The sequence below is a fragment of the Ambystoma mexicanum genome, chromosome 3q (assembly GCF_040938575.1).
Source record: "Ambystoma mexicanum isolate Mex_15411 chromosome 3q, UKY_AmexF1_1, whole genome shotgun sequence".
Taxonomy (NCBI): domain Eukaryota; kingdom Metazoa; phylum Chordata; class Amphibia; order Caudata; family Ambystomatidae; genus Ambystoma; species Ambystoma mexicanum.
The window spans coordinates 1,293,920,437-1,293,934,510 of NC_090926.1; the positions used below are offsets into that span (position 1 = coordinate 1,293,920,437).

Genomic DNA, 14,074 nt, shown 5'->3' on the forward strand with positions numbered 1-14,074 from the left:
TCCCTCCCTACCCGCCAACAGGAGGCGCAAGCCTGGTGTGTGCAGCGCGCCATATTACGGCTGCGCAGACATGCAACCGAATCCCCCCATTCCTACGCCGCCTCCTCTCCAGGCCAGGGTACTGTTCAAGACTGCATGTACCATCTACAAAGCGGTCACGAGTAGCACAGCGACGTACCTGGCGGCTAAGCTCCACATATCGGGTGGCACACGCTCCCTGCACACCACTGCCCCAACCGGCCTGAAGCACGACGCGTCGGCAAGGAGAGGACCCGCAAACAATCCTTCTCTTGTCACGCACCAACCCTCTGGAACTCGATCCCATAGTCCCATACTCTAATTTCACAAATCTCTCAAAATGTGGGGTTTCCAACAGCACCTGACCAAGGACTAATCCCAATGGATGCCCGCACTGATGCACAGAGGGTGACTCGCAAGACTGGGCTGCTGTAAAAAGATGCCACCAACATTCTGGCTGCCCACTCCCTGCACAGCGCCCCTCTGCCCTCCCGCTAGTACCACGCTATAGACAATAAAATAATATGGGGCTCGTGCTGCCACCAGTGATTCTGCAAAGTGACTGGCCTGGTACATTCGCCCTCCAACCGGACTGCACCTGCCCCAGCCCCGCCCACCTCCCCAAGAGCACTCTAACAGGCTGTGTCCTTTTTTCTTTTATTGTTCTCCTCGCCTTGGCTTTTAAACATCTGAAGTGTGGGCCCCCAAGAAAGGAACTTCAGATGCTGTACGAATGCTTCATTCCAGCTCTGCGTGATCAAACCATCAGGTGTGTGCTCCATTCCGTCTCTGCGTGATCAAACCATCAGGTGTGTGCTTCATTCCAGCCCTGCGTGATCAAACCATCAGGTGTGTGCTTCATTCCAGCCCTGCGTGATCAAACCATCAGGTGTGTGCTTCATTCCAGCTCTCCGTGATCAAACCATCAGGTGTGTGCTTCATTCCATCTCTGCGTGATCAATCCATCATGTGTGTGCTCCATTCCATCTCTGCGTGATCAAACCATCAGGTGTGTGCTTCATTCCAGCCCTGCGTGATCAAACCATCAGGTGTGTGCTCCATTCCATCTCTGCATGTACAAACCATCAGGTGTGTGCTTCATTCCAACTCTGCATGATCAAACCATCAGGTGTGTGCTACATTCCAGTGCTGAGTGATCAAACCCTCAGGTGTGTGCCTTATTCCACCTCTGCTTGTACAAACCATCAGATGTGTGCTCCATTCTATCTCTGCATAATGAAACCCTCAGGTGTGTGCTCCATTCCAGCTCTGCGTGATCAAACCCTCAGGCGTGTGCTTCATTCCAGCTCTGCCTGATGAAACCATCAGGTGTGTGCTTTATTCCAGCTCTGCGTGGTCAAACCCTCAGGTGTGTGCTTCTTTCCAGCTCTGCGTGATCAAACCATCAGGTGTGTGCTTCATTCCAGCTCTGCGTGATCAAACCATCAGGTGTGTGCTTCATTCCATCTCTGAGTGATGAAACCCTCAGGTGTGTGCTTCATTCCAGCTCTGCGTGATCAAACCATCAGGTGTGTGCTTCATTCCAGCTCTGAGTGATCAAACCCTCAGGTGTGTGCTTCATTCCAGCTCTGCGTGATCAAAACATCAGGTGTGTACTTCATTCCAGCTCTGCGTGATCAAACCCTCAGGTGCGAGCTTCATTCCAGCTCTGTGATATCAAACCTTCAGGTGTGTGCTTCATTCCAGCTCTGCCTGATCAAACGATCAGGTGTGTGCTTCATTCCAGCTCTGCATGATCGAACCATCAGGTGTGTGCTCCATTCCATCTCTTCGTGATCAAACCATGAGGTGTGTGCTCCATTCCATCTCTGCGTGATCAAACCATCAGGTGTGTGCTTCATTCCAGCTCTGCATGATCAAACCATCAGGTGTGTGCTTCATTCCAACCCTGCGTGATCAAACCATCAGGTGTGTGCTTCATTCCAACTCTGCGTGATCAAACCATCAGGTGTGTGCTTCACTCCAGCCCTGCGTGATCAAACCATCAGGTGTGTGCTTCATTCCAACTCTGCGTGATCAAACCATCAGGTGTGTGCTCCATTCCAACTCTGCATGATGAAACCATCAGGTGTGTGCTTCATTCCATCTCTGTGTGATCAAATCATCAGGTGTGTGCTACATTCCAGTGCTCCGTGATCAAACCCTCAGGTGTGTGCTCCATTCCAGGTCTGCGTGATCAAACCCTCAGGCGTGTGCTCCATTCCAGCTCTGCGTGATCAAACCATCAGGTGTGTGCTTCATTCCATCTCTGAGTGATCAAACCCTCAGGTGTGTGCTTCATTCCAGCTCTGCGTGATCAAACCATCAGGTGTGTACTTCATTCCAGCTCTGCGTGATCAAACCCTAAGGTGTGTGCTTCATTCCAGCTCTGCGATATCAAACCTTCAGGTGTGTGCTTCATTCCAGCTCTGCCTGATCAAACGATCAGGTGTGTGCTTCATTCCAGCTCTGCATGATCGAACCATCAGGTGTGTGCTCATTCCATCTCTGCGTGATCAATCCCTCAGATTTGTGCTCCATTCCATCTCTTTGTGATCAAACCATCAGGTGTGTGCTCCATTCCATCTCTGCGTGATCAAACCATCAGGTGTGTGCTTCATTCCAGCTTTGCTTGATCAAACCATCAGGTGTGTGCTTCATTCCAGCCCTGCGTGATCAAACCATCAGGTGTGTGCTTCATTCCAACTCTGCGTGATCAAACCATCAGGTGTGTGCTTCACTCCAGCCCTGCGTGATCAAACCATCAGGTGTGTGCTTCATTCCAACTCTGCGTGATCAAACCATCAGGTGTGTGCTCCATTCCAACTCTGTGTGATCAAACCATCAGGTGTGTGCTTCATTCCATTTCTGTGTGATGAAATCATCAGGTGTGTGCTACATTCCAGTGCTGCTTGATCAAACCATCAGGTGTGTGCTTCATTCCATCTCTGAGTGATCAAACCCTCAGGTGTGTGCTTCATTCCAGCTCTGCGTGATCAAACCATCAGGTGTGTACTTCATTCCAGCTCTGCGTGATCAAACCCTCAGGTGTATGCTTCATTCCAGCTCTGAGTGATCAAACCCTCAGGTGTGTGCTTCATTCCAGCTCTGCGTGATCAAAACATCAGGTGTGTACTTCATTCCAGCTCTGCGTGATCAAACCCTCAGGTGTGTGCTTCATTCCAGCTCTGCGATATCAAACCTTCAGGTGTGTGCTTCATTCCAGCTCTGCCTGATCAAACGATCAGGTGTGTGCTTCATTCCAGCTCTGCATGATCGAACCATCAGGTGTGTGCTCCATTCCATCTCTTCGTGATCAAACCATGAAGTGTGTGCTCCATTCCATCTCTGCGTGATCAAACCATCAGGTGTGTGCTTCATTCCAGCTCTGCATGATCAAACCATCAGGTGTGTGCTTCATTCCAGGCCTGCGTGATCAAACCATGAGGTGTGTGCTTCATTCCAACTCTGCGTGATCAAACCATCAGGTGTGTGCTTCACTCCAGCCCTGCGTGATCAAACCATCAGGTGTGTGCTTCATTCCAACTCTGCGTGATCAAACCATCAGGTGTGTGCTCCATTCCAACTCTGCGTGATCAAACCATCAGGTGTGTGCTTCATTCCATCTCTGTGTGATCAAATCATCAGGTGTGTGCTACATTCCAGTGCTGCGTGATCAAACCCTCAGGTGTGTGCTCCATTCCAGGTCTGCATGATCAAACCCTCAGGCATGTGCTCCATTCCAGCTCTGCGTGATCAAACCATCAGGTGTGTGCTTCATTCCATCTCTGAGTGATCAAACCCTCAGGTGTGTGCTCCATTCCAGGTCTGCATGATCAAACCATCAGGTGTGTACTTCATTCCAGCTCTGCGTGATCAAACCCTCAGGTGTGTGCTTCATTCCAGCTCTGCGATATCAAACCTTCAGGTATGTGCTTCATTCCAGCTCTGCCTGATCAAACGATCAGGTGTGTGCTTCATTCCAGCTCTGCATGATCGAACCATGAGGTGTGTGCTTCATTCCATCTCTGCGTGATCAATCCCTCAGATTTGTGCTCCATTCCATCTCTTCGTGATCAAACCATCAGGTGTGTGCTCCATTCCATCTCTGCGTGATCAAACCATCAGGTGTGTGCTTCATTCCAGCTCTGCATGATCAAACCATCAGGTGTGTGCTTCATTCCAGCCCTGCGTGATCAAACCATCAGGTGTGTGCTTCATTCCAACTCTGCGTGATCAAACCATCAGGTGTGTGCTTCACTCCAGCCCTGCGTGATCAAACCATCAGGTGTGTGCTTCATTCCAACTCTGCGTGATCAAACCATCAGGGGTGTGCTTCATTCCATCTCTGTGTGATGAAATCATCAGGTGTGTGCTACATTCCAGTGCTGCGTGATCAAACCCTCAGGTGTGTGCCTCATTCCACCTCTGCTTGTACAAACCATCAGGTGTGTGCTCCATTCCAGGTCTGCGTGATCAAACCCTCAGGCGTGTGCTCCATTCCAGCTCTGGATGATCAAACCATCAGGCGTGTGCTTCATTCCAGCTCTGCGTGATCAAACCATCAGGTGTGTGCTTCATTCCATCTCTGTGTGATCAAATCATCAGGTGTGTGCTACATTCCAGTGCTGCGTGATCAAACCCTCAGGTGTGTGCTCCATTCCAGGTCTGCATGATGAAACCCTCAGGCGTGTGCTCCATTCCAGCTCTGCGTGATCAAACCATCAGGTGTGTGCTTCATTCCATCTCGGAGTGATCAAACCCTCAGGTGTGTGCTTCATTCCAGCTCTGCATGATCAAACCATCAGGTGTGTACTTCATTCCAGCTCTGCGTGATCAAACCCTCAGGTGTGTGCTTCATTCCAGCTCTGCGATATCAAACCTTCAGGTATGTGATTCATTCCAGCTCTGCCTGATCAAACGATCAGGTGTGTGCTTCATTCCAGCTCTGCATGATCGAACCATCAGGTGTGTGCTTCATTCCATCTCTGCGTGATCAATCCCTCAGATTTGTGCTCCATTCCATCTCTTCGTGATCAAACCATCAGGTGTGTGCTCCATTCCATCTCTGCGTGATCAAACCATCAGGTGTGTGCTTCATTCCAGCTCTGCATGATCAAACCATCAGGTGTGTGCTTCATTCCAGCCCTGCGTGATCAAACCATCATGTGTGTGCTTCATTCCAACTCTGCGTGATCAAACCATCAGGTGTGTGCTTCACTCCAGCCCTGCGTGATCAAACCATCAGGTGTGTGCTTCATTCCAACTCTGCGTGATCAAACCATCAGGTGTGTGCTCCATTCCAACTCTGCGTGATCAAACCATCAGGTGTGTGCTTCATTCCATCTCTGTGTGATGAAATCATCAGGTGTGTGCTACATTCCAGTGCTGCGTGATCAAACCCTCAGGTGTGTGCCTCATTCCACCTCTGCTTGTACAAACCATCAGGTGTGTGCTCCATTCCAGGTCTGCGTGATCAAACCCTCAGGCGTGTGCTCCATTCCAGCTCTGCATGATCAAACCATCAGGCGTGTGCTTCATTCCAGCTCTGCGTGATCAAACCCTCAGGTGTGTGCTCCATTCCATCTCTGCGTGATCAAATCATCAGGTGTGTGCTACATTCCAGTGCTGCGTGATCAAACCATCAGGTGTGTGCTTCATTCCAGCTCTGCGTGATCAAACCCTCAGGTGTGTGCTTCATTCCAGCTCTGCATGATCAAACCCTCAGGCGTGTGCTTCACTCCAGCTCTGCCTGATCAAACCATCAGTGTATGCTTCATTCCAGCTCTGCATGATCAAACCCTCAGGTTTGTGCTACATTCCAGCTCTGCATGATCAAACCATCAGGTGTGTGCTCCATTCCAACTCTGCGCAATCAAACCTCAGGTGTGTGCTACATTCCAACTCTGCGTGATCAAACCATCGGGTGTGTGCTCCATTCCAACTCTGCGTGATCAAACCATCAGGTGTGTACTCCATTCTGTCTCTGCATAATGAAACCATCAGGTGTGTGCTTCATTCCAGCCCTGCGTGATCAAACCATCAGGTGTGTGCTCCATTCCAGTGCTGCGTGATCAAACCCTCAGGTGTGTGCTTCATTCCATCTCTGCATAATGAAACCATCAGGTGTGTGCTCCATTCTATCTCTGCATAATGAAACCATCAGGTGTGTGCTCCATTCCATCTCTGTGTGATCAAACCATCAGGTGTGTGCTTCATTCCATCTCTGTGTGATCAAACCATCCGGTGTGTGCTACATTCCAGTGCTGCATGATCAAACCCTCAGGTGTGTGCCTCATTCCACCTCTGCTTGTACAAACCATCCGGTGTGTGCTACATTCTATCTCTGCATAATGAAACCATCAGGTGTGTGCTTCATTCTATCTCTGCATAATGAAACCATCAGGTGTGTGCTTCATTCTATCTCTGCATAATGAAACCATCAGGTGTGTGCTTCATTCTATCTCTGCATAATGAAACCATCAGGTGTGTGCTTCATTCCAGCTCTGCGTGATCAAACCATCAAGTGTGTGCTTAATTCCATCTCTGCATAATGAAACCATCAGGTGTGTGCTCCATTCCAGCTCTGCCTGATCAAACGATCAGGTGTGTGCTTCATTCCAGCTCTGCATGATCGAACCATCAGGTGTGTGCTTCATTCCATCTCTGCGTGATCAATCCCTCAGATTTGTGCTCCATTCCATCTCTTCGTGATCAAACCATCAGGTGTGTGCTCCATTCCATCTCTGCGTGATCAAACCATCAGGTGTGTGCTTCATTCCAGCTCTGCATGATCAAACCATCAGGTGTGTGCTTCATTCCAGCCCTGCGTGATCAAACCATCATGTGTGTGCTTCATTCCAACTCTGCGTGATCAAACCATCAGGTGTGTGCTTCACTCCAGCCCTGCGTGATCAAACCATCAGGTGTGTGCTTCATTCCAACTCTGCGTGATCAAACCATCAGGTGTGTGCTCCATTCCAACTCTGCGTGATCAAACCATCAGGTGTGTGCTTCATTCCATCTCTGTGTGATGAAATCATCAGGTGTGTGCTACATTCCAGTGCTGCGTGATCAAACCCTCAGGTGTGTGCCTCATTCCACCTCTGCTTGTACAAACCATCAGGTGTGTGCTCCATTCCAGGTCTGCGTGATCAAACCCTCAGGCGTGTGCTCCATTCCAGCTCTGCATGATCAAACCATCAGGCGTGTGCTTCATTCCAGCTCTGCGTGATCAAACCCTCAGGTGTGTGCTCCATTCCATCTCTGCGTGATCAAATCATCAGGTGTGTGCTACATTCCAGTGCTGCGTGATCAAACCATCAGGTGTGTGCTTCATTCCAGCTCTGCGTGATCAAACCCTCAGGTGTGTGCTTCATTCCAGCTCTGCATGATCAAACCCTCAGGCGTGTGCTTCACTCCAGCTCTGCCTGATCAAACCATCAGTGTATGCTTCATTCCAGCTCTGCATGATCAAACCCTCAGGTTTGTGCTACATTCCAGCTCTGCATGATCAAACCATCAGGTGTGTGCTCCATTCCAACTCTGCGCAATCAAACCTCAGGTGTGTGCTACATTCCAACTCTGCGTGATCAAACCATCGGGTGTGTGCTCCATTCCAACTCTGCGTGATCAAACCATCAGGTGTGTACTCCATTCTGTCTCTGCATAATGAAACCATCAGGTGTGTGCTTCATTCCAGCCCTGCGTGATCAAACCATCAGGTGTGTGCTCCATTCCAGTGCTGCATGATCAAACCCTCAGGTGTGTGCTTCATTCCATCTCTGCATAATGAAACCATCAGGTGTGTGCTCCATTCTATCTCTGCATAATGAAACCATCAGGTGTGTGCTCCATTCCATCTCTGTGTGATCAAACCATCAGATGTGTGCTTCATTCCATCTCTGTGTGATCAAACCATCCGGTGTGTGCTACATTCCAGTGCTGCATGATCAAACCCTCAGGTGTGTGCCTCATTCCACCTCTGCTTGTACAAACCATCCGGTGTGTGCTACATTCTATCTCTGCATAATGAAACCATCAGGTGTGTGCTTCATTCCAGCCCTGCGTGATCAAACCATCAGGTGTGTGCTCCATTCCAGTGCTGCATGATCAAACCCTCAGGTGTGTGCTTCATTCCATCTCTGCATAATGAAACCATCAGGTGTGTGCTCCATTCTATCTCTGCATAATGAAACCATCAGGTGTGTGCTCCATTCCATCTCTGTGTGATCAAACCATCAGATGTGTGCTTCATTCCATCTCTGTGTGATCAAACCATCCGGTGTGTGCTACATTCCAGTGCTGCATGATCAAACCCTCAGGTGTGTGCCTCATTCCACCTCTGCTTGTACAAACCATCCGGTGTGTGCTACATTCTATCTCTGCATAATGAAACCATCAGGTGTGTGCTTCATTCTATCTCTGCATAATGAAACCATCAGGTGTGTGCTTCATTCTATCTCTGCATAATGAAACCATCAGGTGTGTGCTTCATTCCAGCTCTGCGTGATCAAACCATCAAGTGTGTGCTTAATTCCATCTCTGCATAATGAAACCATCAGGTGTGTGCTCCATTCCAACTCTGCGTGATCAAACCATCAGGTGTGTGCTTCATTCTATCTCTGCATAATGAAACCATCAGGTGTGTGCTCCATTCCAGCTCTGCGTGATCAAACCATCGGGTGTGTGCTCCATTCCAACTCTGCGTGATCAAACCATCAGGTGTGTACTCCATTCTGTCTCTGCATAATGAAACCATCAGGTGTGTGCTTCATTCCAGCCCTGCGTGATCAAACCATCAGGTGTGTGCTCCATTCCAGTGCTGCATGATCAAACCCTCAGGTGTGTGCTTCATTCCATCTCTGCATAATGAAACCATCAGGTGTGTGCTCCATTCTATCTCTGCATAATGAAACCATCAGGTGTGTGCTCCATTCCATCTCTGTGTGATCAAACCATCAGATGTGTGCTTCATTCCATCTCTGTGTGATCAAACCATCCGGTGTGTGCTACATTCCAGTGCTGCATGATCAAACCCTCAGGTGTGTGCCTCATTCCACCTCTGCTTGTACAAACCATCCGGTGTGTGCTACATTCTATCTCTGCATAATGAAACCATCAGGTGTGTGCTTCATTCTATCTCTGCATAATGAAACCATCAGGTGTGTGCTTCATTCTATCTCTGCATAATGAAACCATCAGGTGTGTGCTTCATTCCAGCTCTGCGTGATCAAACCATCAAGTGTGTGCTTAATTCCATCTCTGCATAATGAAACCATCAGGTGTGTGCTCCATTCCAACTCTGCGTGATCAAACCATCAGGTGTGTGCTTCATTCTATCTCTGCATAATGAAACCATCAGGTGTGTGCTCCATTCCAGCTCTGCGTGATCCAACCATCAGGTGTGTGCTCCATTCTATCTCTGCATAATGAAACCATCAGGTGTGTGCTCCATTCCAGCTCTGAGTGATCAAACCATCAGGTGTGTGCTCCATTCTATCTCTGCATAATGAAACCATCAGGTGTGTGCTTCATTCTATCTCTGCATAATGAAACCATCAGGTGTGTGCTTCATTCTATCTCTGCATAATGAAACCATCAGGTGTGTGCTTCATTCTATCTCTGCATAATGAAACCATCAGGTGTGTGCTTCATTCCAGCTCTGCGTGATCAAACCATCAAGTGTGTGCTTAATTCCATCTCTGCATAATGAAACCATCAGGTGTGTGCTCCATTCCAACTCTGCGTGATCAAACCATCAGGTGTGTGCTTCATTCTATCTCTGCATAATGAAACCATCAGGTGTGTGCTCCATTCCAGCTCTGCGTGATCCAACCATCAGGTGTGTGCTCCATTCTATCTCTGCATAATGAAACCATCAGGTGTGTGCTCCATTCCAGCTCTGAGTGATCAAACCATCAGGTGTGTGCTCCATTCTATCTCTGCATAATGAAACCATCAGGTGTGTGCTTCATTCTATCTCTGCATAATGAAACCATCAGGTGTGTGCTTCATTCCAGCTCTGCGTGATCAAACCATCAAGTGTGTGCTTCATTCCATCTCTGCATAATGAAACCATCAGGTGTGTGCTCCATTCCAGCTCTGAGTGATCAAACCATCAGGTGTGTGCTCCATTCTATCTCTGCATAATGAAACCATCAGGTGTGTGCTTCATTCTATTTCTGCATAATGAAACCATCAGGTGTGTGCTTCATTCCAGCTCTGTGTGATCAAACCATCAAGTGTGTGCTTCATTCCATCTCTGCATAATGAAACCATCAGGTGTGTGCTCCATTCCAACTCTGCGTGATCAAACCATCAGGTGTATGCTCCATTCTATCTCTGCATAATGAAACCATCAGGTGTGTGCTTCATTCTATCTCTGCATAATGAAACCATCAGGTGTGTGCTCCATTCTATCTCTGCATACGGAAACCATCAGGTGTGTGCTTCATTCCAGCTCTGCGTGATCAAACCATCAGGTGTGTGCTTCATTCCATCTCTGAGTGATCAAACCATCAGGTGTGTTCTTCATTTATGAAGTTGTTGGACTTTGCTATCACGCCCCTGCTTTTGTATGTGAACCCCTACATAAGATTCCTGGAGATACCAGAACCAGCGCCATCTGACCTTTGATTGCTGTGATCTCTTGTTGTTCACACAAGGCCCCCTGCCCCCTAAAAGTCAACTAAAGGAAACGGACCCTCAAACCTGTCCACGCCCTCCAAGTCCACACTCCCCTGGAGAGATGGGGACAGGGTGGGGTTGGGGTGGGGGGTGCACCTCTGCACACCTCGCCAGTAAGGAGTCTGACTGAGAGCTTCAACAACATCCCCAAAAGCACAAACCAGCTGTCAAGCGAGCACCCCTCGCCACCAAAAGAAAAGCCAGCCAGGCCCAGCCTTCCTAGATAAAGCAGGCACCATCTTCGGGGAAGAATGCAAACTCACAGTGACCCCCCTCCATTCACTGACACCTGCCTGCCTCACATAATGAGACCTGCTCCTCACCTGGCGTCAGCTGCACTCATTCCAACATCTGCGGACAGCTGTCACACCAGCTCTACCTGCCTACCCCGCGACTGCCTCAGCCCACCTGCCTCCCTCCATTGCTGAAAGGTGCCTCCCTCCATTCCTGCAAGTTGCCCCCCCCCCAATTTCTGACAGCTGCCTCAGTCCACTGCTAACATCTCCCTCCCTCCACTGCTAACAGCTGCCTCCCTCCATTGCTGTGAGCTGCCTCCCCATTGCGGACAGCTGCCTCCCTCCACTGCTGACCGATGCCTACCCCCACTGCTAACAGCTACCTCCCTCCACTGCTAACGGCTGCCTTCCTCCATTGCTGACAGATGTCTCCCTCCATTGCTGACTGCTGCCTCCCTCCATTGCTGACAGATGCCTCCCTCCATTGCTGACAGATGTATCCTTCCATTGCTGACAGCCTCCTTCCTCTATAGCAGACAACTGCCTCCCACTATTGCTGAAAATATGTCCCACTGTTGGGGATTGCTGCCTCACTCCATTGCTGACAGCTGCCTTCCTCCATTGCTGACAGTTGTCTTCCTCCATTGCTGACAGCTACCTCCCTCCATTGCTGATAGCTGCTTCTCTCCATTGCTTACAGCTGCCTCCCTCTATTGTTGACAGTTGTCTCTCTCATTTGCTAACATACGCCTCCCTCCATTGCTGACAACTGTCTCCCTCCATTACTGACAGATGCCTCACTCCATTGCGGACAGCTGTGTTCCACCATTGCTGACAGATGCCTCCCTGTATGGCTACCCCTTCACTTGGTGAGAGCTATCTCCTTCCATTTCTGACAGCTGCCTCCCCCCATTGCTGACAGCTGTCTTTCTCCATTGCTGATGGCTGCCTCGCTCCATTGTTGACAGCTGCCTCCCTCAATTTCTTTGAACTGGCTCCCTCCATTGCTGACAGCTACCACCCTCAATTTCTGACAGCGACCTCCCGTCATTACTGAGAAAGACTTCCCCCTATTGCTGACAGCTCCCTTCCTCTATTGCTGACTGCTGCCTCCCTCCATTGCTGAAAGCTGTGTCCCTCCGATGGTGATTGCTGCATCCCTCAATTGCTGACAGATGCCTCCCTACATTTCTGACAGCTGTCTTCCTCCATTGCTGACAGATGTCTCCCTCCATTGCTGACAGCTGCCTCCCTCAATTGCTGACAGATGCCTCCCTCCATTGCTGACAGCTGTCTTCCTCCATTGCTGACCGATGTATCCTTCCATTGCTGACAGCTTCCTTCCTCTATTGCTGACAGCTGCCTCCCTCTATTGCTGAAAGTATGTCCCACTGTTGGGGACAGCTGCCTCACTCCATTGCTAAGAGCTGCTTTGCTCCATTGCTGACAGCTGCCTTCCTCCATTGCTGATAGCTGCTTCTCTCCATTGCTGACAGCTGCCTCTCTCTATTGCTGACAGCTGCCTTTCTCAATTGCTAACATATGCCTCCCTCCATTGCTGACAGATGTCTCCCTCCATTGCTGACAGCTGCCTCCCTCACTTGCTGACAGATGCCTCCCTCCATTGCTGACAGCTGTCTTCCTCTTTTGCTGACAGCTGCCTTCTTCTATTGTTGACAGCTGCCCCCTCACTTGGTGAGGTCTGTCGCCTTCCATTGCTGACAGCTGCTTTTCCCTCCACTGCTAACAGCTGTCCTGTCTCTCCCTGACAGCATCACCCTCCCCCCGCGGTCCATCAGTGACAGCTCCTCACGTGTTGATTGCAGGCATGTCCCCCCTCCCCCACCCCGTATCTAGGGTGTATTGCGACTGCCATCCTACTACCCCCAAGTCAAGGGCAGAGCTCGGGCTCACGGCTTCCTTGGCAATGGCTGGCAGAGCTCGGACACTCACTCTCAGTGGCAGAGTCCTGCCCACTCGCCCTGGCAGAGCTGGGATCCTAACTCCTCTGGGAGAGTTCAGCCCCCACTTTCCCCGAATGATCAGGGCCTTCTCCCCGGGCAAGAGCGGTGCCTCTGCCCCCCCTGACCCCCCCTCCCGTTTCCAGGCAGAGCTCGGCCTCCCATTCCACTCTCCCCCCCCCCCCCCCAGGTGTGCTGCCCGGCTCACACTCACTCACCTTCCATCCCGGCGACGATGTGCCCTGCTCGGGTGTCCGCACACTGCTGGGGGGGGGGCAGTGCCGGAGTGCAACTCTGCTTGGAGGGGTCCACTCGGCTGAGGGGGGCTCGCACCTGGCTGCGGTGCTGAGTTCGGGGTGCACTGCTGGTGCTGGGCTCCGCTTCGTGTGGTCGCCCCTCACCTGGCTCTTCTTCCGCCCCGTGGCACCTCACACCGGCCCCGGCGGCTTCTCTGCGCCCGGATCCTTCGTCATGGGGAGGGTGGGGGCCTGGCACGACGGGCGGCAGGTGCTGGGCGTCGAAGCTCGGCAGAGTCCGCACCGGCGGAGCCCAGAAAAGCCGGTTCCACCCGTTTTTAGGAGAACGCACAGGAGAAGGTCCCGGGCGGGGTGTGCTGGGCGCGACTTTCCGTGCGGATCAGGTGGCACCGAGGGAGGGAGGGAGGGGGGGTTCGCGGACCGCCGGCCCTGGCCCATAAATAATTGACCACATTCCAGCATTCCCCTCATGGTTCACCTTTCCTCCAACCCCTGCAGGTGCATTCGCCCTCACTGGAGTCTAGCCACCGTCAGTGCCACCGCCTTCTCCCCAGTGGGCGGCATTCACCCTCACTACAACCACATTCACCCTCACTGGAGTCTAGACACCCTCAGTGCCACCGTCTTCTCACCAGTGCACCCACATTCACCCTCACTGCATCCTTCATTGTAACCACATTCGCCCTCACTGCAACCACATTCACCCTCACTGGAGTCTAGCCACCCTCAGTGCCATCACCGCCTCACCAGTGGGCCGCATTCACCCTCACTACAACCACATTCACCCTCACTGGAGTCTAGACACCCTCAGTGCCACCAGCTTCTCACCAGTGGGCCCTCATTCACCCTCACTACAACCACATTACCATGCAGTGGAGTCTATCCAACCTCAGTGCCACCGGCTTCTCACCAG

General features: G+C 50.9%; 1 protein-coding gene across 1 annotated transcript in view; it reads right to left on the bottom strand.

Moving 5' to 3' along the window:
• Positions 1 to 13,533, bottom strand: part of PALM3 (paralemmin 3) — a 479,251-nt gene extending 465,718 nt beyond the window's left edge. The window contains exon 1 of the mRNA XM_069604395.1: positions 13,123 to 13,533. Coding sequence (XP_069460496.1) covers positions 13,123 to 13,129 — 7 coding nt within the window. The 5' untranslated portion in view covers positions 13,130 to 13,533. The remainder of the gene's footprint in view (positions 1 to 13,122) is intronic.
• Between the last annotated feature and the right edge of the window lie 541 nt (positions 13,534 to 14,074).